Source organism: Vipera ursinii (assembly GCF_947247035.1).
Source record: "Vipera ursinii genome assembly, chromosome: 2".
Taxonomy (NCBI): Eukaryota; Metazoa; Chordata; class Lepidosauria; order Squamata; family Viperidae; genus Vipera; species Vipera ursinii.
In genome coordinates this window covers 17670726-17697694 of record NC_139513.1, presented here as the reverse complement: position 1 = coordinate 17697694, position 26969 = coordinate 17670726, and the positions used below count along the sequence as shown (strand labels likewise).

At 44.7% G+C, this 26969-nt stretch overlaps 1 protein-coding gene across 1 annotated transcript in view; it reads left to right on the top strand.

The window, feature by feature from the left end:
• AGPAT1 (1-acylglycerol-3-phosphate O-acyltransferase 1) overlaps positions 1-23010 on the top strand; it is a 47924-nt gene extending 24914 nt beyond the window's left edge. The window contains exons 2-7 of the mRNA XM_083355683.1: positions 7669-7858; positions 10446-10579; positions 13794-13969; positions 19660-19755; positions 21583-21655; positions 22755-23010. Of these exons, the coding sequence (XP_083211809.1) occupies positions 7674-7858; positions 10446-10579; positions 13794-13969; positions 19660-19755; positions 21583-21655; positions 22755-22897 (807 nt within the window). The 5' untranslated portion in view covers positions 7669-7673 and the 3' untranslated portion in view covers positions 22898-23010. The remainder of the gene's footprint in view (positions 1-7668; positions 7859-10445; positions 10580-13793; positions 13970-19659; positions 19756-21582; positions 21656-22754) is intronic.
• Positions 23011-26969: the final 3959 nt, after the last annotated feature.

The window sequence follows — 26969 nt, the reverse complement described above, 5'->3', positions numbered from 1 at the left end:
GGGCTAGCCTCTTCTTAAAAACCTTCCTATAAGTCACAATTTTCAGTGCCATAACTTTGAACGGTTACTAAACGAACTGGTGGTAAGTCGAGGTATCCCTGTAACCAGCTTCATTTGTGGCCTTATTTTGTTTATTTTGGGGGATAGCTTTCCTGATCTGGGCGTGTGAGCTGCTGAATGCCTTATGTTCCCTATTTCCTTGAAAGAATTTCTTTAGATTTAATTGATTTCAAAACATCTCTTCAAATGGGAAGCGTCATGTTTAAATTGTTTCTTGGTGTCACCAAGAGTGCTCTGACTGGTCAGACTGCAGATCATTTAAATGTGATGTGTCCAGAATAACCAGTTGCCTTTCACGAAGACTCACAAGGAACGATAGAGATGTAAAACTGTCCATTGCAGAAGGCTGGACAACAAATCACCAATGTGCTGGAGAGCACCAGAGAAAGGGGATTAGAACTTGGCAGTTCCCCTCCCACTTCAATTGTGACACTGGGAGCATGTTGTGCTTGCAAAACAATTACTTGTACTGGTTGTGCCAGTGTGACATTCCTCCGCTCCTTGGCAGACAGTCTGAAAGTCTGGGTTCTTCTCCAGGTCATCTGCTTGTGACTCAGTCTGGCATCTCAGCTTGACATGTCTTTTGTTGCTAATGAACGCAAGCCAATTTAATCCCAGAAACTCCGTGGGTGCCAAGAGGACACACACAAATTGGATTCACACATCCCTGAGCCATCTTTTTTCTCTCTCTTCTCTTCATTTGACTAATCCACAATTGTTCGGGTTCATTAATCCTTCAAATACGATGGACTGATTGGAATTTCTGGGTATACATAACATTCTTAGCCAAACAAAGTGCATTATGACTTAGCATAAATTGAGCTTATAGGATTGCTTATCGGGATTAGAGACTTGTCCTTAGCATATTTCTTCTAAGGTTGCGAATTGCTGCCCTGGTGGTTAGGAATAGAGTTGGTTGGTTGGTTGGCTATTAAATTTATATGCCACCCATCTCACTGTCAAACAACTCTGGATAGCTTAGAAAAACAGATCATACAAACAAAAATACTGGGGTTGGGGAATTCTGGGAGTTGACGTTGAAGTTGAACTCCACATATTTTCAAGCTGCCAAGGTTGAGATACACTGCTTTAGAGCATACTAAATTTTCATTTTTCAAAATGAAATAGGGATGACATGATAGCAGCGTTCCAGTATTTGAGGGGCTGCCTCAGAGAAGAGGGGGGGTGTCAAATTATTCTCCAAAGCACCAGAGGGCAGGACAAGAAACAATGGTTGAAAACTGAACAAAGAGAGAAGCAACCTAGAATCAAGGAGATACTATTTCCTGACAGTGAGGACAACTAGTAGAACAGCTTGCCTTCAGAAATTGTGGGCGCTCCATCCCCGGAAGTTTTTAAGAAGAGACTGGACAGTCACTTGGTACTGCTGCTCAAGCAGGGGGCTGGACTAGAAGACCTCCAAGGTACCTTCCAGCTTCTATTCCTATTCTATTCCTATTCCTATTCCTAATTCAATTCTATTCTATTCTATTCTATTCTATTCTATTCTATTCTATTCTATTCTATTCTATTCTATTCTATTCTACTCTATTCTATTCTATTCTATTCTATTCTATTCTATTCTATTCTATTCTACTCTACTCTACTCTACTCTACTCTACTCTACTCTACTCTACTCTACTCTAAAATTAAAATAAATAAATAAAACTATTGGAAGCAAGGAGCTTGGTAGATAGCAAGAGAACTGTTTGCTGGCTGGTTGGTTGCTGGAGCTGCTGTTCTGAAGATTCAAGATGTTTCACCTCTTATGGGTTTCTTGTGATCTGCAACAACAACCTGAAAAGTGGAAATAGAGGGTAACTTGCAAAGGATTTACTTATCCAGAGATAAGCAACAGCAATGCTATTACTGGTTTGGGAGAGAAACTTGATCTCTTTCCCAATATTATGACCCTGTCAAGATGAAGAGTGATTGATAGTGATGTGGATTTTCCTAAAAAGGAAAAGTTGTCACGAGAAATGTGACATTTTGTGCCCTTCTTCCATTGTTTTTTCCGATATTGGTGTGTTTTGAGCTATATGAGGGAACACCTGCTGCCGGCATCAAACGCCCTTCGCCCAGTGCGCTCCCACAGGGAGGGTCTGCTCAGGGTGCCGCCGGTGAGAGATTGCCGGCGGGTGACACCCAGGGATAGGGCCTTCTCAGTGGGAGCGCCTGCCCTCTGGAACCAGCTGCCGGTGGAGCTGAGGACTGCCCCCGACCTCCGATCATTCCGCCGGGGCCTGAAGACCTGGCTCTTTGAGCTCTCAGGCCCAGGCTGAGGAGAAATTTTTAACTGGGGTTTTAAGTATACAGGGTCAATTTAATATTTTTTAATTTGGTTTTTTAACTTTTGTATGGTGGATTTTTTAATTCCCTGTAAACCGCCCTGAGTCCTCAGGGAATAGGGCGGTATATAAATGTAAATAAATAAATAAATAAATAAATAAATAAATAAATAAATAAATAAATAAATAAATAAATAAATATTGCGTTTTAGTTTGATTATACTGCATGATTATTAGCTACTCGAAGTATATTTGGTTAAAAGGAGATAATAAAAAGGAAGAAATAGTTCACAGTGTACAGGTAGCCTTTGACTTATGACGATAATGGAGCCTACCCCTTATGGTCCTAAGAAGTGAAGGTTATAAAATGGGTCATCCACATGACCAACCTGATTTTATGACCTTTTTCTGTGGCGGTCGAAAAAGCAGTTGCCAAAACCTAGAAGAAAAGGCTGGTTTTTCAGCAAAAATGGGATGCTGCATACAACTGTAAATGCGGTTCGGTTGCTGAATGCTTGACATGCGGTCACATGATCGTGGGGGGGGGGTAGCTGTTGGAATTTTGGAACCAGGTTGTCTGTGCCTCCTGGGAGGTCTGTTGTAACTCTGAATGATCGTAAGTCAAGGATTGTGCAGGCCAGTTGCACTACTGGAAAACCTCAACCATAAACACTGAGCTATTAAGCCAGTTTTATAGATGAAAATTTAGTAAAACAAATTAGAGATTTAAATCGTGCACATATAAAGAGGATATATAATGTTTTAATCAAACTGGACTCGGAAACGGAATTGGTTAAAGATTGTATGATAAAGTGGGCACAAAATATTCAGGAACCAATCTCGCTGGACACTTGGGAGGTAATTTGGGTTAGAAATGTTAAATTTACTCAGGCTCAAAATTTAAGAGAAAATTTTTGTAAAATGTTTTATAGATGGCATCTGGATCCCAAAAAGTTGTCTAACATGTATCCTAACTTACAGTCTAAATGCTGGAGATGTGGTAGTTTAGAAGCCACCTATTTTCATATGTGGTGGACTTGCAGAAATATAAAAGCTTTTTGGGTTAACATTTGGTGGAACATTCAAAAGATTTTTAAGAGAAAGATAAAGTTCTCTCCGCAATTGCTTTTATTGGGTATTGTTGTAGATTGTGATTTTAAAGAAACCAATTTGATGTTGAATTTGATAACAGCAGCACGGTTACTGGTGGGACAATACTGGAAGAAGGATAGTTTGCCTACAATAGAAGAATGGGTGTTTAAAGTTTCGAATCTTGCAGAAATGTCTAAGATTTCTGCTTATTTGAAGGATCATTCACAAGAAAGATATATTTCAGTTTGGAGGAGATGGATAGATTATATTCAGAACAAATATAATTTAGCTTATGAGTAGATTTTAGAGGGATATTGTTATTAATTTTAGTGTTAGTACTTTGTATGTATTTATGTTAAAGGGGAGTTAAAGCACATTATGAATTTGGTTAATTTTATATTATGGATAATCTTTAGCTAGAATACTATGATTATTATAACTATACCCTGTATTTAGCTCTGGGAAGTGGGGGGGAAAGGGGGTGGTTTGGGGTGGGTGAGATTTTGGGATGTATTGTAAAATCTTGTTTTTGTAAAACTCTTTAATAAAAAAAGCCAGTTCGTGGCTAAGAGCTCAGGGGCTGTTAGGCCCAACCCAAGAATGACATAAAACGCACATGACACCAGTGAGACTAGCAAAAATGTTTAAAAATACTTCAAAGGTGTGTTGGAAATGTAATCAAAGATCAGGTACTTATTTTACCATATCTGGTGGTCATGTCCTAAAGCTAAAAAGTTCTGGCTTAAGATACCCTTTTGGTTGGAGAAGATGTTTAAAAAACAAATAGAATTTAAACCAGAACAGTTCGCTTAGTGAGCAAAGTTACCACAACACTGAAAAAAGTGACTTATGACCATTTTTCACATTTATGACTGTTGAAACAACCCCACGCTCACCTGATCAAAATTCGGATGCTTGACAACTGACTCGCACTTGCGATGGCTGCAGTGTCCTAGGGGTTATGTGATCACCTTTTGTAACCTTTGGGCAAGCAAAGTCAATGGGGAAACCAAATTCACTTAACAACCGTGTTACTAATTTAACAACTGCAGTGATTCACTTAGCAATGATTGCAAGTGATCACCCAGAATGCATAGAGCATATAGCAGTGAGCTCAGGCAGTGGGCTGTCTGATTTTGAGAAGCTGATAAGTATCATCGAGGCCATACCCCTTATCAAGTACATCTGCTTGGATGTGGCCAATGGTTACTTAGCAATGAAAAGTTGTAAAATGGTGCAAAATGTACTTAACAAATTTCTCACTTAGCAACATAAGTTGTGGTCGTAAGTTGAGGACAACCTGTACAGGGCCTTTATTAAGTGACTGAATTTTGATCATCTCACTGTGGGGATGTTGCGATGGCCGTAGGTGCGAGGACAATTTAAGTTGTAAGCCACTTTTTTCCGTTCCGCTGTAACTTCGGACAGTCATTCAATGAATGGTTGCAAGTTGAGGACTTCCTGTATAGTAGGACAGTGGAGATGACCTATCCGTTCATTCCTCTTCCAAGACTGTAAGGTTAGCATTTTTGTTTACCTTATTTATTCTTGGTTTTCATTTTTGCAATAAAGGTAAAATTTATTAAGGCCGGCTCAGCAGAGGAAGAGGCATGGCACAGGTCTCTCGGTGATGGCTTAACAAAATGTCCTTATTCAGAAGAACTCCAGAATGCAGTGATCAGGATGTCCCATTTTATCCAACACCTTTGGATTGTTCTCTGGGCCTAATTCTGTGTCTTGAGTTTCTAAGGGGTTTCGGAGTACGAGCTTGCAGGATGTAAGACTTGGTCCTCCAGGCTGGTAAAGATTCAGGAATCCGTTCTGTCAACAGTCAGCTGCAGGCTTTTTGTTTATCGATAAAACATCTGCCTTTTCACTGCATCACGAGAAGTGCTGATACAAAGAAGATCCAAAAACGTCCAGCCTAATATGGAATTTCCACATGAAAAAATATTGGTTCTAACTGGGAGGTACTTCTGATGCTGGGGCTCTTGTACAGGTAGTCCTCAGACTTACGGCCACAATTGAGCCGCAAGATCTGAAGTCAGCTTTTGGCTAAGTGCCTAAGCTGTTGTTTTCCAGGGTGAATTGCGAAATAGCCTTGCCGGGACAGGGATTTTCACGTCTGAAACGTCCCTAACCGTAAACAGAAGCTGCCAATGCCCTAAACCACGGATAGGGAACCTTGACTCTTTTATTGACTTGTGGACTTCAACTCCCAGAATTCCTGAGTCAGCATGGCTGGTTCAGGAATTCTGGGTATTGAAGTCCACAAGTCATAAAAGAGCCAAGGTTCCCTACCCCTGCCCTAAGCTGTGTTAAGGAAAGAAGAGGCCGAAAGTTGTGGACTTCCAAATTATGCTGAATTCTGACCAGCCAGAGTGAGGGATGCTGGGAGTTGTAGTTTAGAAACGGGCAGAGGACCGTAGGTTTCCCCGTCCTTGTAAGGTAGTCCTCGACATACGACCACAATTGAGCCCCGAAATTTCTGGTGTTAAGCGAGACATTTGTTAAGTGAATTTTGCCCCCCTTTACGACCTTTTCTTGCCACAGTTGTTAGGTGAACCGCTGCAGTTGTTAAGTTAGTAATGAAGTTGTTAAGTGAATCTGACTTCCCCATTGACTTTGCTATTCAGAAGGTTGCAAAAGGGGATCCCGTGACCATGGGATGCTGCAACCATTGTAAATATGAATCGGTTGCCAACCATGTGAATTTTGATTACCTGGCCATGGGAGACGCTGCAACAGTCGTATGTGTGAAAAAGGGTCATCACAAGTTCCCTTTTTTGTGCGACTGTAACTTCGAACGGTCACTAAATGAATTTTGTAAGTTGAGAACTACTTCTAATCACACCCCATTCATCTCAATCTGTCTAAAAGTATTCTGTAAGAAGAAAAAAATATATTTCAAGAATATTCCGGTTCAGGCAGCTGCCGATGGGCCTGGGGGAAGATCCTATCATACGTCTTTCTGGGCAGAGGGAAGCTAGCGTGTCTATCACAAAGGTCCTGTGTGTTGCAAAAGGTTCTAGGACAGAAATTGTGTTTATAATCTGCCCGGGACCTCTTGGGTCCCCCTGCGTGGATTTAAATTCACACATTGAAAAAGTCAATAATAGCAAAGAAACATCAGATCAAAAGTGGTTTGATGTCTACTAAATGTTTTCAACTTTGGGACCTTGACAGCTCTCCGAGGGATTGTACGGTTAAAGTGCTTTCTCAAAAATGCCTTTGAGCAGGATTGGTAGATTAAGTCCTGGAAAAGTTGCAGCCATAGAATTGGGAAGTGACCGGTTCCCTGCTGCCTAACCTCAAAAGTGGGGTCTAACTTGCATAGGTTTAAGTTACTGGAGTATACATTTTGGTTGAGTGTCGGAGAAGGTCAGTGGTGAAGCTGGTTCCCGAGAGAAGTGTACTTCTCAACTTTGACAACTTTGGGATGTGTGGATTTTAACTTCCAGAAGTCCAGCCAGGCAGCGTGCTGGTTGAGGAATTCTGGGAACTGAAGTCCATACAGCTTAAAAGTTGTAATCAAATGCTTCAAAGCCATAAGTGGCTCCTCAAAGCATTCAGCGAATCTCTGTGAAGATTCTCTATCATCCAAATCATGGTTGTCCCAAAAGTGCTTTCTTTCAACCGGGACTTTCTTGTTTTGCTTGAAGACATTTTGCTTCTCACCCAAGAAGCTTCTTCAGTTCTGGCTGAATAGTGGAGAATGGAAAGATTTATATTCCTTGCAGTCATCTGGTCGTTAGTACTCTTTCGGAGAGTCATTGAAGCCACTTGGAGGTTTATCTGGGCCCTCAGGGTCGGTAGTCTGCAATTTTTCTGGAAATCCATTCACACTCCCGTACCATTCGGACAGATGACAGCAAGAAATATAAATCCTTCCATTCTCCACCCTTCAGCCAGAACTGAAGAAGCCTCTTGGATGAGAAGCGAAATGTCTTCAAGGAAAAACAAAGTCCACTGGCCTTTTGAAAGAAAGCACCTTCAGGACATTCAGTGAATCCCTATGATCCTCCAGAAGTTGTTACAAGTTGAGGACTACCTCTATAGCTTTTCCAGTCAGGGGACCTCCAGGTGTATTAGAACTACAACTTCCAGTTGTCTCCAGCCAACGTGGCCTCCCTGAAGAGCACAAGGTTGTTTGCAAGGCTCTATTTACTTTTGGTTTCTAGGAAAGCGTTATAAATAAACTCAGCTTCTTCCTGTTCCCTTTGTTCAGAGAAAATGGAGATCTCGCTGGGCCAGTGGCTCCTCATCCTCTTCCTTGTGGCTGTCCCGCTTCTGTATGAATGGAGTGCCACCTTCAAGTATTTCTGCAAGGTGGCGTTCTACAACAGCTACATCCTCTTCCTGGCTATCATTGCCATCCCGATCTGTGCAGTCCGTGGGCGCGACGTGGAAAATATGAAGTGAGTCTGTTTAGGTGTGTGCTAGTGGGGTCCATACCTCTTGGGCTGGGACAGGGGTTAGGCAACCTTGGCTCTCTTATGACTCGTGGACTTCAACTCCCAGAATTCCTGAACCAGCCATGCTGGCTCAGGAATTCTGGGAGTTGAAGTCCACGAGTCATAAAAGAGCCAAGGTGGCCTACTCCGGGGGGCTAGGAGAAAGCCTTCATCGGACTTAGGCCTATCTCTGATCACAGCTGGGTTAGATATCCACCTTCCCGATGTATATTGGACCTAGCTCCCATCTTCAGCTAAAGTAGCTGGTGGAAAAGGGGAAATGTAGTTTAACTCAACTCGACCAGTGGGAAAACTGGGGATGGGTCCATAACTTTGAATAGGTGTGGATTTCAGCTCTCAGAATTCCCCAGCCGGCGTGGGAATTCCCCAGCATAGCTGGCTGGTGAATTCTGGCAGTTGAAGTTCACACCTATTCAGAGTTCTTAAGTTTGAGGAACCTTTGCTGTTGATAGGGTTAGGGTCCAAAAACGGGCTCTGCCGGCTTAACCACCCTAACCCCTCTTGTCTCCTGCTGTCAAGGACTGCAAATTGCTGGTTTGGGTGGGATACTGACCAATACAGGATGCTCCACGAGAGTGCAATCTAAGCAGGAAGGAGGCGAATGTATATGTCCTTGCAGCCTGGTTATACCCCGGTACCTGTTTTAAGAAGAGATGTCCAGTGTCACCTTGAAATCGAAAAAAGGAGGAAAAGAACAGACTTGAAGCGAGAGAGATTGTGCTTTTGCCCTGAAATAAGAAATACTTAATTTTTATGCCTTGGAGCGCCTGATTTTCACATTGCTGGCTCACGATTTCTTGAATAAATCACTGTTAGGATAGGTTCAGGCCACTGCAAGCTGCAAAACCTGTTTTACAGCTATATTAGCGAACAGTCTTGTGGTAAGCCGCAAACCAACCAGCCACATTTCCGTTATGTCTTTATTTAAAACCTTTCTGCTCCACTGCCATCAAAGTGACCCTTGCTGACCTGACTAGAATATAAGCAGAACTTTTGTTGAATATCCGTGGTCATAAGAGTCTGTGGAGATTCTCGGTCATCCAGGTAAATGGTTGTACCAAAGGTGCTTTTTTTTTTTCTTCAAGAGGCAACTGGATTTTCTTGTTTTTCTTTGAAGACGTTTCACTTCTCATCCAAGAAGCTTCTTCAGCTCTGATTGGATGGCGGGGGGAAATGGAAGGATTTTTATGCTCCTTGCAGACAGCTGGTCATTTGCATTCTTTTAGGGCAGGGTTAGGCGACCTCGGCTCTTTTATGACTCGTGGGTTTCAACTGCCAGAATTCCTGAGTCAGCATGGCTCAGCTTGGAAACCTCTCCTTTTTCCCTCAGCATAGCTGACTCAGGAATTCTGGGAGTTGAAGCCCACGAGTCATAAAAGAGCCGAGGTCACCTACCCCTGTTTTAGGGGGTCGTTGAGGCCACCTGGAGGCTTACCTCTGTCCTCAGGGTCACCTGAGCAGTGCAAATGGGTGTGGAGCCTTCCTGGAACTGCCGAAAGGACTGTGTGGTAGCCTGGGAGATATTTATTTTTTATTTTTATTTATTTTAATTCCATTTATATCCCGCCCTTCTCCGAAGACTCAGGGCGGCTTACAAGCTTAGCAGTAGCCTTCATTCTATGTATATGCCTGCTTGTTAGGGCTTTCGCCCCCCCCAAGCGGCATTATTACAAAGTCAGCTTAATTGCCCCCAACAATCTGGGTCCTCATTTTACCTACCTCGGAAGGATGGAAGGCTGAGTCAGATAGATGCCGTCATATCCCTCCCCCTCGGTTGAGGGAGGGCTATTCAATTTTGACATATGTCCTCTCTCAACAGAGGGGGGGGGAATGCTTTTTTCAAAAAGCAGCTGTATTTTTTTTTTCCAAGAAGCTTGAACTGAACTTGAACTGAAAAAGCTTCTTGGGTGAGAAGTGAAAGGTCTTCAAATCCAGTTGCCTTTTGCAAAAGCACCTTTGGGAAAAGAGCATGGAAAGTAAGAAATACCGAAGGTGTTTCAGAACAAAAATTAAGCAGTAAAAAATGAAGGAAGAAAGAAGAGCACTCGGGCAAAAGGCCTTTGAAACAATGGTGTCTTCCAGTCAGATTTCTCCCCAAGCCAGCCTTTTCTGGCCTCATATATCTCAATGAAGCTCAGGTGGGAACGTGAGGGATTAATAATTGCCTCTTTGGGGGAAGGCATGATTTTCCTCCTTCCTTTTGGAAAAAACACTGAGGCTTGCTTTCGGCGGGGGTGTGCTAGCTCGGGGGGGTCCCCAAACTTGGCGGCGTTAACGATTTGTGGACTTCAACTCCCAGCCAGCTTCCACAAGTCCTTAAAGCAGCCCAGTTTGAAGATCCCTCTTCTAATTCGATCCGTATACCAGCCATGTATGGTGAAGTTGCTGTTCTCCAAACGTTGGTGGTAAAAGCAGCCTCCGAGCGTTGAGGAGGGACCGTATTCCCGAAACCTGACATATCCACCGACATTCACGCTTAATGTTGTCAAATTCAAATCTGATGTGCCTCCGCTTTTCCTTACCCTTCCAGGATATTGCGATTCATGTTACTCCACATAAAATATCTCTACGGGATCAAGATTGACGTGCGAGGGACCGAGAACTTCAACATCAAAGAGCCATACGTGGTGGTCTCCAACCACCAGAGCTCCCTTGACTTGCTTGGTAAGACCAGAAGGAAGGTGGGGAGGATGGGAAGGAGCTTAAGAATTTGTTCCGGGCTCTGCCAGTTCATTTCTTGCGGTTAAGTTTGCAAGTGGAGGTTGCCCAGAATCGTTGCATTACAGGATGGGCAGCAAATAAATTGGATGGATGGATGGATGGAGAGATGATAGATAGCAGTAGCGATTTATAGCTTTTATCCATGGGCTGTTAGGCTCTTGAACGGGAAATAATTTTATAAATTTTATGTATGATTGACTTAAGAGGCCGGTGTGTTGTGCAATTAGCTCACATGGTTTAATAAGATGGAGGGTTTGTTGTCACTGTGATTTGTGGGGGAGGCTCAGCCAATCTCAGTTTATACATGGTTGTACTTTGACAATAAAAGGTTCATTCATTCATTCATTATACTTATATACTGCTTCACAGTGCTTTACAGCCCTCTCTCTAAGCGGTTTACAGAGTCAGCATTTTGCTCCCCAACAATTTGGGTCCTCATTTTACCGACCTGGGAAGAATGGAAGGCTGAGTCAACTTTGAGCCAGTGAGATTCAAACTCAAATGCAGTACTGCATTCTAACCACTGCACCACGATGGCTCACAGATGGATGGATGGATGGATAGATAGATAAAAGATAGATAGATAGATAGATAGATAGATAGATAGATAGATAGATAGATAGATAGATAGATAGATAGATAGATAGATGATAGATAGATGATAGATAGATGATGGATGGATGGAGATTTAGGTAGATAGATATAGATCAGACATGTCAAACACAAGGCCCGGGGGCCGGATCCAGCCCATGAAGTGGTTTCATGCGGCCCGCAAAGCCATCCTGGAAACAGTGAGGGAACGCCCCCCACTGCCTTGCCCCTGGCCCAGAGACCCTCCTCCTGCCAGAGACCCTCAGATCTGTCCCACTCCTGCCCAGGCCCCCATAGGCACCCTTGATGAGAAGATGTAGAGCTCGCCACGCCCACCCAGTAGGCCACACGCACTCTAGCCATGCCCACCCAGTAGGCCACGCCCACCCTGGCCATACCCACCCGGCCCCCTGAGGGCAACTGCAATGCTGATGCGGCCCTCAATGAAATTGAGTTTGACACCCCTGATATAGATGATAGATAGGTGATAGAGATAGATGATAGATAGATAGATGATAGATAGATAGATAGATAGATAGATAGATAGATAGATAGATAGATAGATAGATAGATAGATGTATATATAGATGATATAGATAGATAGACAGATAGATAGATAGATAGATAGATAGATAGATAGATAGATAGATAGATAGATAGATAGATAGATAGATAGATGATAGATGATAGATGATAGATAGATGTATATATATAGATGATAGAGATAGATAGATAGATAGATAGATAGATAGATAGATAGATAGATAGATAGATAGATAGTCTGGCATTTTTCTACTGTTTCTTTTGTTTAAACTCCTCTAATAAGCATTAGTTAATAAAAAAAGTTGGTTTTCCACCACTTCCTAAATTGAAAATTGCCCAACTTAATCTAGGTAATTAAAAAAAGATATATACAGGTAGTCTTTGACTTACGACCACAATTGAGCCCAAAATTTATGTTGTTAAGTGAGACATTTGTTAAGTGAGTTTTAACGACTTTTCTTGCTCCATTTTACGACTTTTCTTGCCACAGTTGTTCAGTCAGTCACTGCAGTTGATAAGTTAGTTACCCGACTGTTAAGTGAATCTGGCTTCCCCTTTGCCTTTGCTTGTCAGAAGGTCACAAAAGGGATCACGCGATCCCTGGGGCACAGCAAAGGTCATAAATATGAACCAGCTGCCAAGCGTCTGAATTTTGATCATATGACCATGGGAGATGCTGCAAAGATCGTAACTATGAAAAACAGTCCTAAGTGACATTTTTCAGTGTTGTAACTTGGAATGGTCACTAAACGAACTGTTGTAAGTCAGGGACTACCTTTATTCTTTCTCCACTTTGTGGTTCCTTCACTTGAAGCCGTGGCCGTCTGGTTCAAGGCAAATATTTTTGACAGGGATGAGCAATTATGGCCCTTTTATGACTGTGACAGGAAATCTGGGAGTTGAAGTCCACAGGTCATAAAGGGGCCATGGTTACCCACCCCTGATCTATGACTTCTAGAGCAGGGCTTTTCAACCAGTGGTACGGGTACCACCTGTAGTACATTTATTTTATTATTTTAATTCCATTTATATCCCGCCCTTCTCCGAAGACTCAGGGCGGCTTACAAGCTTAGCAGTAGCCTTCATTCTATGTATATGCCTGCTTGTTAGGGCTTTCACACACACCCCAAGCGGCATTATTACAAAGTCAGCTTAATTGCCCCCAACAATCTGGGTCCTCATTTTACCTACCTCGGAAGGATGGAAGGCTGAGTCAACCTTGAGCCTGGTGGGATGCGAACCTGCACTAATTGCAGGCAGCTGGTGTTACTTAAGGAGGCATTAGCCTTGGCATCTAGCAGGTGGTATGTGACCATTCTAGAAAAGTGGTAGTAGGGGAGGGGAATGAGCTGGACCAGTGGCAGCACCACACAAGCCTGAGCGAGAGACGGTTGTCAGGGCTGTCAGGGCTCAGCGGAAGCGCCAGGATCAGTGCCAGGCTCCAGCTGGAGCTTGGCACTGATCCCGGTGCTTCTGCTGAGCCCAGAAGAAGTGCTGATCAGCCGGAATGTTGCAGCATCTCCAGGGTCTTGTGATTTACATTCAGATGCTTGGCAACTAATTCATATTCATGACGGTCACAGGGTCATGTGAAGTGACCAAAACCTGCTGCAACCACCCAGCAGACTGGGGGAGGGGAATAAAAACCAAACACCACCCCACCCCACCCCCACTGCCAATCCTCAACAGAAATGCTCACAACAATGAAAACCTCGGACAGGAGGAAGAGCGCAGCAGGGTGGGCAGCAGGTGTCTTGCTCGGCTGTGGCTTGGGGGGGGGCACTTTTTTCACTGCCATTGTAACTTCGAACAGTCACTAAGCGAACTGTTGTAAGTCGAGGACTACCTGTACTTCATCCCTTTTTTCCTTTTTTTTTGTCATCAAGTTTTTTGACACCTTGCTAGGCGACTGGTGGTACTCGGATGTTGCCATATCCTAAAAGTGGTACAATGAGTGAAAAAGGTTGAAAAGCCCTGTTGTAGAGTAGCATAGCTAATCCTTATTTTATTTTTTTCTGCACAGGTTTAATGGAGGTGTTGCCAGATCGGTGTGTGCCAATTGCCAAGAAGGAGCTGATGTATATGGGCACGGTGGGGTTGGCTTGCTGGCTGGGGGGCATCATTTTTATCAACCGCAAGAAAACCCACGATGCCATCAGCGTTATGTCTGAGGCTGCCCAAACTATGCTGAGCCAAGATGTGAGGGTCGTTGTTGTTTTTTTTTCGAAAGGGAATTGCAGAACTGATGAAATGGAGTGGGGAGGCTGGTGGGATGGAGTTGCGTTTGAGCTAGGGCAATGCCATATCCAGATGGCATTGAACATGGTGAATCGGGATTGAGAGATTGAGGAGTGGGGAAGGAGGGATTGGAGAAAGGGCAGAGAAGAGCAACCAAGATGATTAAAGGCCTGGATAAAACATAGGAAGAATGGTTGCAGGAATTGGGATATGTCTAATTTAATGAAAATGGGACGCGGTGGCTCAGTGGGTTAGGACGCTGAGCTTGTCGATCAGAAGGTCGGCAGTTTGACGGGTCGAATCCCGAGTGCCGCGTAGCAGAGTGAGCACCTGTTACTCTTCCCAGCTTCTGCCAACCTAGCAGTTTGAAAGCCCGTAAAAATGCAAGTAGAAAAATAGGGACCACTACGGTAACAGCGTTCCGTGCGCCTTTGGTGTCTAGTCATGCCGGCCACATGACCACGGAGACGTCCTCAGACAAACGCTGGCTCTTCGACTTTGAAATGGAGATGAGCACCGGCCCCTAGAGTTGGAAACGACTAGCACGCATGTGCGGGGGAACCTTTACCTTTACCTTTACTAATTTAATGAAGAGAACGACGAAGGGGGACATGATAGCAGTATTCCAGTATTTGAGGGGCTGCCACAAAGAGGAGGGGATCAACTTATTTTTCAAAGCTCCAGAGGGCAGGACAAGAAGCAACGGATGGGAATTAATCAAGGAGAAATGCAACCTGGAATTAAGGAGAAACTTCCTAAGAGTGAGAAACAATTAACCAGTGGAACAAATTGCCCCCAGAAGTTGTGAGTGGTCCATCACTGGAGGCTTTTGAGAATAGACTGGACGGTCACTTGTCTGGAATGGTATAGGGTCTCCTGCCTGAGCAGAGGGTCAGACTAGAAAACCTCCATGGTCCCTTCCAGCTCTATTCTGAAACTGAATTTGAGACACTTTTGCCAAATTCTTAGAAGGTTTGACTTGGGGATTTTTCCCCCCCTATTGAGAGTGTGAATTACCAAGTGTATTTTACGTACAGATAAGTCTTTACCTCACAACCATTGGTTTAGTGCAGGGGTAGGCAACCTCGGCTCTTTTATGACTCGTGGACTTCAACTCCCAGAATTCCTGAGTCAGCATGCTGACTCAGGAATTCTGGGAGTTGAAGTCCACGAGTCATAAAAGAGCCGAGGCTGCCTACCCCTGGTTTAGTGTCTGTTCAAAGTTACAATGGCGCAGGAAAAAAGGGACTTATGGACGTTCTTCACCCTTACAACCATTGCTGCATTCCATGGGTCACATGACAAAATCTGGACACTTGGCAGCTGGTTCATATTTATGATGGTTGCAGTGTCGCCGAGTTGTGGGGATCACCTTTTTTTGACTTTCCGATAAGCAAAGTCAGTAGAACGCTACTAACTTAACAATAGCAGCGAATCACTTAACAGCTGTAGCAATCCAGGCGGTAAAAATGGGAGAAAGCTCTCTTCACTGCCTCATTTAGCAAAGGAGATCTTGGACTCAATTGTGGTCGTAAAATGAGGACCACCTGTAGTGAATATGTTAAAACGAGGCCTCCCCGCAACGCCCCCTGGCCACAACTGGTGGATATTCGGCCAGTCCTTCCCTCTCAGCCCCACAGCCAATGTGGGATAGCAGTGAAATGCTGGGATTAGACTCCGACCAGCTTGTAGTCTACCCTCAGTCACAGAAGCCCCTCTCTTTCTGCCTACCCCACAGCTGTGTCGTCGTGTGGTTAAAATGAAATTAGATTCCCATGTAACCTGACTTGAATTCCTGGAGGAAAAGTCAGGTTATAGTTCCCCTTGCTGGCTGAGGAATTCTGGGAGTTGAAGTCCACACATCTTAAAATGGCCGAGGTTGTGAAACACTGGATTACACCCCTGTGGACCGTTTTGCCAAGCAGATCCAGGCAGTTTCAGGCTGAATACAGGTAATCTTCGACATGCAACAGTTTGTTCAGTGACGTATGACCGTTTTTCACACCTAATGACCGTTGCAGCATCCCCACGATTATGTGATCCAAATTCAGATGCTTGGCAATGGATTCATATTTACGACCGTCGCAGTGTCCTGGGGTCATGCGATCGATCACGTCTTGCAATCTTCTGACAGGCAAAGTCAGCGGGGAAGCCAGAGCCACTTAACAACCTTGTTACTAACTGAACGGCTGCATTGATTCGCTTAACAACTGTGGCAAGGTAGACGGGGCAAAATTCGCTTAACAAATGTCTCTCTTAGCAACAGAAATTTTGGGCTCAATTGTGGTCGTACATCGAAGACTATCTGTATTTGCTGGAAACTCCAAGGCTGAATCTACGAGTGGCTCAATTTCTGTCATTAGTTATTGCAATGAGGCAGCAACTTCTGACGGAAGGTCTCTTTCACAGGGAGGGCTATTTTGGGAAATTGGGTTGTATTTCTGTACTGCCTGTTTACTCGCGGCCAGATTTTCGTTGCATAATTCATAGAAGCAGAATTGGACAAGACCTCAGAAGTAACAGAATAACAGAGTTGGAGGGGACGTTGGAGATCTTCTAGCCCAACCCCCTGCTCAGGCAGGAAACACTATACCAAGTGATTGCAAACTTTTTAGAGACCACACCAAGTGCCCCAACTGCAACTCAAAACCCTCTTAGGTATCGTCGGGTGCCGGGTGGGCGTGGCCCATTAGGAGGGCGTGGCCCATTGGGTGGGTGTGGCTGCAGTGGTAATGGTAGACTGGGTGGGATTAAAAAGTTCAATCAATCAATCCCAACTTTGTAAGATCTTTTTTTTCCTGCGAGAAGTTGAAATTGATTGATTGATTGAACCTTTTTTAAAAAAGCAAAAAGGTTTTATGAAACCCAGCTGAAGACCTAGGACTGGGGCGATGGTGCGTGTGCCCACAGAGAGGGCTCTGCGTGCCACCTGTGGCACGCGTGCCATAGGTTCGCCGTCACAGCACTATACCATTTCAGACAAATGTTTGTTCAGTCTCTTCTTAAAAACTTCCAGTGTTGGAGCTTTCACAGCTTCTGGAGGCAGGTTGTTCCACTGGTTAATTGTTCTGTCAGGAAATTTCTCCTTATTTCTATTTTGCTTCTCTCCTTTGATTAGTTTCCATCCATTGTTTTTTTTCCTGCCTTCAGGCACTTTGGAGAATAGCTTGACTCCCTCTTCTTTGTGGCAACCCCTGAGATATTGGAAGACTGCTATCATGTCACCCCTCACCCTTCATTAGACTAGACGTACCCAATTCCAGCAACCGTTCCTTGTATGTTTTAGCCTCCAGTCCCCTAATCATCTTTGTTGCTCTTCTCTGTACTCTTTCTAGAGTCTCAACATCTTTTTTACATCGTGGTGACCAAAACTGGATGTAGTATTCCAAGTGTGGCCTTACCAAAGCATTGCAAAGTGGTATCAACACTTCACGTGAACTTGATTCTATCCCTCTGTTAATGCAGCCTAGCACTGTGTTGGCTTTTCTGGCAGCTGCAGCACACTGCTGGCTCATATCTAAGTGATTGTCCACTAGGCCTGTGAGATCCCTCTCACAGTTGCTACTATTGAGCCAGGTACTCAGTCACCCAGGCCAGTCCCCTGCTTGGTACAGAATCAGCTGAAATGTGTCAGACAATTGCTATCTGGACCTCCAGTGAAAGGGGCCATACCGGTTCTGCTGCTTGACAATTCCAGATCTCGGGACATTCTTCCCAAAAAAACTAAGCTGAATATGTTCCTCAGGAGTTTCAACCCTTTGTTCTGTCCTCCATTTGACATCTTCAAATATGTGAAGTCTGCTACGGTTATCTCACTTCAGTCTTCTCTTCTGTGGAGTAACATAGAAGGAGTCCTTGATTTATGACCCCAATTAAGCCCCAAATTTCTGTTGCTATGCAAGACAGTTGTTAAGTGATTTTTGCCCCATTTTATGACCTTTCCTGCCACAGTTGTAAAGCAAACTGCAGTTGTTGAATTAGTAACACAGTTGTTAAGTGAATCTGGCTTCCTTATTGGCCAAGAGCCTGCAATGCAACCGTGGAGCATGGCAACCAACTATAGCACACATAGTTCAATAATATCCCCTCAGGAAATCTCAAGGCACCTTCGATGATGTCACCTCAGCTACACCAGAAGTAGTTAGATGAGGGGTCTTCAAACTTGGCCCTTTTATGACTTGTGGACTTCAACTCCCAGAATTCCTCAGCCAGGCACGTTGGCTGAGGATTTCTGGGAATTGAAGTGCACAAGTCATAAAGGGGCCAAGTTTGAAGACCCCTGAGTTAGATGGTTAGCTTCCTTAGATAATGAGTTATAACATCTATCCCATTGCAGTTCTGTGGCCCCATATTATGATTCTTAATACTTTATCTCCAGTGTGTGTGTGTGTGTGTGTGTGTGTGTGTGTGTTTGTACACACAGGCATAAAAACGTTTATTGATGCCTTATTTAAACTACATTTGTATATCAGAGATTGCAAGACCTCTATAAATGCCATACACCCCATAAATAATAATTGACTTTGCTTGTCAGAAGGTTCCAATCGGTGATGACATGACCCTGGTGCACTGCAACCATCATAAATATGAGTCAGTTACCAAGCATCCAAATTTTGATCACTTGACCGTGGGGATGCCACAATGGTTGTAAGTGTGAAAAACGGTCATAGGTCACTTTTTTCATTGCCATTGTAACTGAACAGTTACTAAACGAATGGTTTAGATTCACTTTACAACTGTGGCTGCTAACTGAACAACTGCAGTGATTCAGTTAAAGGTGGCAAGATGGGTTGCCAAAATGGAGTCGCTTAACAACCATCTCGGCAACATAAATTGTGGGCTCAGTTGCGGTCGTAAGTCGAGGACTACCTGTAGCTGTAACGGTCTGTGAGAATGACCTTGGGAGACTAGTAGAAGAAAGCTGCGGCCTAGTCTGGCAGCCCTCAACCTTTTGGGCACCAGGGACCGGTTCCATGGAGAGAGGTTTTTTTTCTGCGGACTGGAAGGAGGTGTAGTTTCGTGTGCTGCCGGCATCCCTTTAGATCAGGGGTCCCCAACCCCTGGTCTGTGGACCGGGGCCAGGCCGTGGCCTGCTAGCAACCTGTGTGCAGAAAAAGCAAAGCCCCATCCCTAGGATGCAGGCAGCACACAAAACCAGGCACTCTCTAGTCCGTGGAAAAACCTTTCTCCATGAAACCGGTCCCTGGTGCCCAAAAGGTTGGGGACCTCTGCCTTAGATGGGGCATCGCTTGTTTGCGTGGGCCGGTCTCTGGCATGCCATGGACTGCTGCCAGTCCACAGACTGGAGGTTGGGGAGCCCTGGCCTAGTTGATGGTCTGATAAATGAAATCTTGAGTCTGAAGGAAGAACGAGGATGGAGAAAATGTCCCAGAAGCCAGTCTCTGGTTTTCACAAGAATAAAAGGAAGGTAGGGGAGAGAGCTTGCAAGGCTGTGTTACTGTAACTTTACAATAAGGGTAGTGTTGGCATTTCTTGACCGGACTACCTCGAGCGGCTGACCGGGACCCACTCTCGAAACACCCATTTCTCACGGGACTCTTTGCTTAACCCTTGTGCATCTTCATGTGAAGCCAGAGATCTTCAATAAAAGGGACTCAGTTCTTCTTCCTTTTCTTGGGCTCCCTTTGCAGGTTCGGGTCTGGGTGTTCCCCGAGGGTACCAGGAATCACAACGGCTCCATGCTGCCCTTCAAACGGGGCGCCTTCCATTTGGCAGTGCAAACCCAGGTAAGGGGTGCCCTTCTCTCCCCCTCGCCCAGGGGATGGCTGCCAGCTCCTTGACAGATACACCCAGCAAGGCTAAAATATTGGGGAGTTTGGGGTTCGTTGCTATTTGAGCCCTTGATACAAACCAGATTATCCCACTGAGCCTTTGGGTTGTTATATATTATGTCAAGGGATGCGGTGGCTCAGTGGGTTAGTATGCTGAGCTTGTCGATCAGATGGTCGGCATTTTGGCAGGTCGAATCCCGGGTGTCGCGTAACAGAGTGAGCGCCTGTTACTTGTCCCAGCTTCTGCCAACCTAGCAGTTTGAAAACACGTAAAAATGCAAGTAGAAAAATAGGGACCACTATGGTGGGAAGGTAACAGTGTTCCGTGCGCCTTTGGCGTCTAGTCATGCCGGCCACATGACCACGGAGACGTCCTCGGACAAGCGCTGGCTCTTCGGCTTCGAAACGGAGATGAGCACCGGCCCCTAGAGTTGGAAACGACTAGCACGCATGTGTGGGGGAACCTTTATCTTTTATATTGTGTCAAGACAACCATTGTATTTGATTACCTTGTATTTGGTTTAACCCAGTTAGGCCTTTTCTGTGGCCTGACCATTGTACTGATTATCCTGGTTAGTCAAGCTTTTGCAAGCTCAGAGCAGGATCTGAGGGTTTAGATTGCCACAACTCTTGTATGTCTCTCTCTGTGTGGTGTGTGTGTGTGTGAGAGAGAGAGAGAGAGAGAGAGAGAGAGAGAGAGACACTTTACAACAAGGTGGAACTCTGTCTTCATTTGGGGGGGGCCTATAGAGAAGAATGTCCCTGCCATTAGAAGCCCACCAGAGAAATGGTTTTTGAAATTCTTAGCGTGGGGAGAATTTTAATCCTCATTGTAAAAAAATAAATAAATAAAAATAAAATAGTTTTACCCTGAATGCAAACTTAAGTCCTCCAGAGCTGAAATTCCCAGATCAGCTGAAAAGGGAGTAGATACTTCATAAAAGACAGTGGCAGACAGTAGCAGATGACAACACAGAGTAAATTAGCCTTACTGTTAACTAGGAAAGGAGGGTTTTCGCGCCCTACATTCTTCCCATTTTTATCAGAGCTAAAATAAATTGGACGAAGCAGATTTGCAAAGGGTTTGGCACCCCTATGTGGTGCCGAGAGAAGAGAATATTTGTAACTCAAGAGTTGAACTGTGATGCTCTCTTGAGTTTGGCTGTTTGCTTGCAGACCATCTCATTACCCAACTAGGCCTCAAGGATTCCAGAGCAGATTTGCTTGATCTGATACGCTTGTTTAAAATAAAAAAACAACTCCGTGTAATATAAAAGAGAGTTTTGCCTTCAATTAGATACAACAGAATGGAGAGAAAAAGCTCTGACTTCACTGTCTTCCTTTAAAAAAAACAAAAATACAGGAACTTAAGCATTGTTTTGTGTGTTTTTTTAAAAAAAAAATCGTATCGCACCCTGAGATCTGTTGAAATAAGCTGTGTTATAAATGTGTTTACAACTGAGCAATAAAATAAGTGGCTTGAACCCCGTGCAAAATGAGTAGGCAGAGACAATGTCTTTAGAAATATTTTGCTGGAGGTGCATTAAAAATACAAAGCGGTTGGGGAGGTGGTTTTCCACCTTTAATGGCAGCTGGCAGTTGCTAGGCCCAGCCCAGCCTCTTGTTTCAGGGGCAAAATGGTTTAATAATTTAATATAATAATTTGATTTCTATACCGACCTTCTCCCGAAGGACTCAGGGCGGTGAATATGGTTGACACATATTGAGCAATTTCCAGCTGCTTCCGCCCTCTCTGTTTACTTTCTTCTCTCTCCTCACAAGGTTCCTCTCATTCCTGTTGTAATCTCATCGTATAGAGATTTCTACAGTAAGAAGGATAGGCGTTTCACTACAGGTAACTCCATTTCTGATTTCTCGTTTGTTTGTTTGTGGGGAGCAGAAAGACCTCCTTCTGATAACAATGAGCCTGGCTATTTTCTGGTACTTTCCATCATGGTTTACCTCAAGGTTTTACCCACAGGCATAGTGGAGACTATACAGGTAGTCCTCGGCTTAATGACCACAGTTGAGCCCAAAATTTCTCTAGAAAGAGAAGGCGATTCAGTGAAGCTTAAAAAGCTTTTTTAAAAAATAAAGATTTATTTGGACCGTCTGTGACCTTTCTAATCCAGCTGCTTCTCAAGGATTCCAGGAAAAGTTTAAAAAATAATCTAAATGTGACAAGTTAAAAAAAAAACAAAAAACCTGGTCCTGAAACATCGGTTAACAATCCAGTTTGTCAAAAGAGATAGGTAGTCCTCAGTTTACAACCACAACTGAGCCCAAAGTTTCTGTTGCTAAGCGAGTCATTTGTTAAGTGGATTTTGCCCCATTTTGCAACCTTTCTTGCCAAGGTCGTTAAGTGAATTGCTGCAGTTGTTAAGTTAGTAACAGAGTTAAGTGAATCTGGCTCCCTCATTGACTTTGCTTGTCAGAAGGCTGCCAAAGGGGATCACATGACCCCTCCAGGTCACTGTAGCCGTTATAAATATGAGTCAGTTGTCAAGGGTCCAAATTTTGATCATGTGACCATGCTGCAATGGTCATAAGTGTGAAAAAAAGTCATAAGTTGCTTTTTTCAATGCCGTTGTAACTTCGAATGGTGATTAAATGAATGGTTGTAAGTCAAGGACTACATCAGAGGTGGAGAACTATGGCCCCGTTACGATTTGGGACTTCCTGGCTCAGGAATTCTGGGGATTAAAGTCCCAAGTCAAAATGGGGCTATAGTTCTCCATCTCTGATGTAGTCCTTGACTTACAACCATTCATGTAATCGCCATTCAAAGTTATAATGACAGGAATTCTGGGAATTGAAGTCCACAAGTCATAATGGGGGGTCATAGTTCTCCACCCCTGGACTACATGTCCCTCTTGTGCGATTTGCTGAAGTGGGGAATGCCTTCGCTTACACTCTTGCTTTTTCAAACACCCTGCCTTTCTCTCCTCATGCAGGACGCTGCATTGTTCAGATCTTGTCCTCCGTGCCCACCAAGGGGCTGCGAGCCGACGACGTGCCGGCCCTGACGGATCGGGTGCGCCAAGCCATGTTGGTTGCGTTTGAGGGGCTTTCCGCAGAGCTGGGTTCCCCGCAGTGATCTCCACCGCCGCTTCCCCCCAAGGTCTGGCCCAGGAGCACTGCGGGGTGCGACTGGGAGCAGCTGACACCCACGGGCCATCAACCTGAAGATAACGGGACCAAGACAGAAGAGGGCAGCGCTTGGAGGGGAGGGGACAGGGGAAGAGGAATCGGAACCGGTTCTGGCAGAAGAGTGATGGGCACAGCACCTTGCAGCAAAGGAGGGGGGCTTGAAATGGGTGGGGAGGGGGCTGGATTCGGCTCCATGTACAAGGAGACCTGGGAGTGGAGTTGATCCCAGCCACCCTCATTGCCCTCTTTGCTTCTGGACCAGAGTTCTGACTCCCCCAGTAGAAGGTACAGTCCTATCCCAGCCTCCATCTCCTCCTTGCTCCCCCGTTTTGTTCATGTGGACTGTTCCATTTAAGTTTTTTGGACTTGGCCAGTGTGTGCTCCCCCTTCCAGGAAGTTTTTTTTCCCCGGGCTGAACCACGGACCCCCCCACAGCAACTGAGCCGCCCCTGGGAGCCTGCAGAGGGAGCCATGGACCAGGTTTACCCTCGCTTGCTTCAAGGACCAGGGGAATTTTGGCAAACTTCAAGCTCAGAGCAATGCAATGCCGTGGGCCGGCAATGCCCCAGCTGTTTGTGGGGCCTCTGCGTGCGAGAACTCCGGACCCGCCGTCGCCTGGGGAAGGAGGAAAAAGAGGGAGCCACTCTGGGGAGGAAATGCTAACCAATCCATCAGAACAATAGCAAAGGGCCTGGGCTGCTCAGCTTGACTCAGTTCCAATCATGGACCGGACCTGTTTCCTTGCAGGGAGGGGAAGGGAAGGAGAAAGGGAAGGGAATCACCCTCTTTTACTTCCACCCGACAGGTGAAAAAGGAGCCAAAGGGATCTTCTAGGAGACAAAGTAGAGTGAGATCGCTTGGTTGCTTGCGGGTTTGGGTGGAAGATGTAGAGGGGAGGAAAAAGGATGGATTTGGGTGGGGAACGGGCAGAGAGCAGGATATGGGGGCTCCGGTTGCTTGTCTGCCGTGCTTGGAAAGGCTGTTTCTCTCCCCCTCCCCCCTCCCATTCAGTGTTGGGAGAATACCTTAAACCCTCCTCTCCAAGGTGAAGATGGCCTAACCCTGAGAGCTGGATCAGTTTGCCAGACGGAAAATTGCAGGAAGGGGAGCTGGCATCATCGGCCTCCTGTCTCAGTCCCAATGGAAAGGGCAGGAAGCCTTGACTGGGGAGGGGAGGGGAAGGGAAGGGAAGGGCAGGGTGAGCAGGCAGGGCTTGTCCCCAGGTCAAATTAAGCAGCGAGGGTTGCAAAAAGCAGGGGGGTTTCCGGCCTCAGGCTGGGGCCTTTGAGCCAGGTATTATGGGACGGGATGGAATTAACACGGGGAGGGGTGGGGTGCCTCCTGCATATCTGATAAAGCTGGTGTGTGTGTGGGGGGCATTGGCATCCCAAGAGCAACTGGGGAGGGCGTTTGCAACAGGCCCTTTCGGGGAACCAGGAAGAAGAGGAAATTGTTGCCCCTTCCAGGACGAGAGATTGAGAGGTACAGAGGTGCTGAATCGGGGACGGCTAGTCTGGTTTGTGGGGTGGTGAGCTTTGCAGTTCCTTGAAATATTCCGTGTACTTCTCTTCTGCCTTCGGATTTTCCCGGAAGGCTTCTGTCCTCTCCCTCGGATGGTGGGTGACCCAGGGAGCTTGTTTTCCTCTTTCCAGACGCTCCTTGGGGGGAGGAGAAAAAAGAGTTTCGATCTGGGGAAGGGAGGGATGAAGAGTGAAGAGACGTTATCAAGTCCGTGTTCCCAAGACCTTCCTGCTTTTAATAAAAACCCTCGAAAATTAATCCCCTTCACACGTGCTGTCTTTTCCTCAGTCTTCGTAGCTGATTGGCAAGGTGTGTGTGTGTGTGTCTCTCTCTCTCTCTCTGTGTGTGTGTGTCCCCGCTACCATGCCTGCCCTTTCAGGAGCTCTTTAGAGCATTGTTTCTCAAATTTGGCAACTTGGAAGTCTTGTAACCTTCAAATCCCAGAATTCTGCAGCCAGGGAATTCTGGGAGTGGAAGTCCGCATGACTTATTATTACAACGTTTTTTTTTCCCTCAAACTGGTGTGTATTTCCAGTTTCTGGCAAAAAAAAAATCCTCCCTGGTGAACAATGGGTTTGTTTAACAACCACAGTATTTGCTTAACAACTGCTGCATTTCCGTTTAATTGTCAAAAACAAGGTCGTGAAATTGGGTGTGGTCACATGATAACCTCCTTAATGACCGTCACAACTTACAACCGTAATTGCAAGCTCAATTGCAGTTGCAGTCAGACACAATTTAGTACAATAAAATTAATTAAATTTTGGGAACAGATGGCAAACTATAATAAATCAAACGTGGGTGTGTTTTTTTTGGGATGATCTGATGGTACGTGGGCACTTGCATTTTTCAGTCCATAACTTGGAATATTCCAAATAATAGTTATTTTGAAGAAAGGCATGACTTGGATTCAACAGAACTAATGCCTCCTGAGATTTTGTCCTAATTGAAAGTGATCTTATCCCACTAGATTCCTTTTGTTGAAGTGGAAAAAACTTCTGCTTTAAAACTTCCTGTTCAGGAGCAGTATAGCTAGTATAACTACATCTGTGATTTGAGGACCATTGATGATCCATGAAGACATTGCAAATGGTCCTAGGGTGGGCACTAAAATAAAAAGATGAATGAAAGAGGCCAAAATCTCACAAGATAGTCTTGTTTCCAAAATTGCAGGAGATTTTGGTTGGAACACTAAAACCTCTTGAGATTTGATGATCCTAAATGTAATGATTCAGTCATTACATTTAGAAAAAAATAATAATTTTAGAGTCCTGTTTTGTTTCCTCAGAGTCAGCATATCGCCCTCAACAATCTGAGTCCTCATTTTACCGACCTCGGAAGTATGGAAGGCCGAGTCAACCTTGAGCTGGTCAGGATCAAACTGCTGGTAGTCGTCGGAGTTAGCCTGCAAAACTGCATTCTAACCACTGCGCCACCTTTGTAATGTAAATATAGAAAACTGGGGAACTGCTTAAGTATATCATAACTCATAGTTTACAAACTACAGTGAAAAAGCCCAAATCAAGTAAATATCATTAGATTTTAAGATAGCGCATTATGGACTTGATTATGTGACTTAACACATAACACAAATGCAGTTATTGTGGTTTGTTAACTGGTTCCTGGTTTAATGTCTTGTGTGAATACAGCCTCTATCTTAGGCTGTTATGTGCTATATGTGACCAATTTTTGTGCCGGATGCAGCATTAGCCAAGACATCTTGTTGGATTATGGGAGTTGAAGTCTTACACACCAAAAGCCAGCAGTGTGCAGCAGCCGCCAAAAAAAGCTAATACAATCCTGGGCTGTATAGAATCAAGATCATGCAAAGTATTAGTATTATATAAAAAACTAGTAAGACCACACCTGGAATACTGCAGCCAATTTTGGTCAGCATATCACAAAAAAGATTTTGAGAGTTTGGGAAAAATTCAGAGAAGAGCAACTAAGATGGATCAAAGGCCTGGAGACTAAAACATAATAACGACTGCAGGACTTGGGTCTGGCTAGTCTAAAGAAAAGAAGAAATAGGGGAGACATGATAGCAGTATTCCAGTACTGCCACAAAGAAGAGGTCACGTTATTCACCAAAGCTCCAGAGGGCAGGACAAGAAACAATGGTTGGAAACTGAACAAAGAGAGAAGCAACCTAGAATTAAGGAGAAACTTCCTGACAGTGAGGGGAATTAACCAGTGGAACAGCTTGCCTCCAGAAATCGTGGGCGCTCCATAACTGGAGATTTTTAGGAAGAGGCTAGATAGTCACTTCTCTGAGATGGTATAGGTCAGGGGTCAGCAACCTGAAACAGTGAAAGAGCCACTCGGAACTGGTTCCCTCACAAAAGGAAAAACTGGGAGCCGCAAAAAATGTGTGCACATGCACGTATATGTGCGCATGCGCAGAACAGGGTTTGACTGAAGAGTGGAGCCAAGGCGAGATATGCACCTACCCTGCATATTTGAATTGATTGGTTGAACTTTTTTAGTCCCAACTTTTT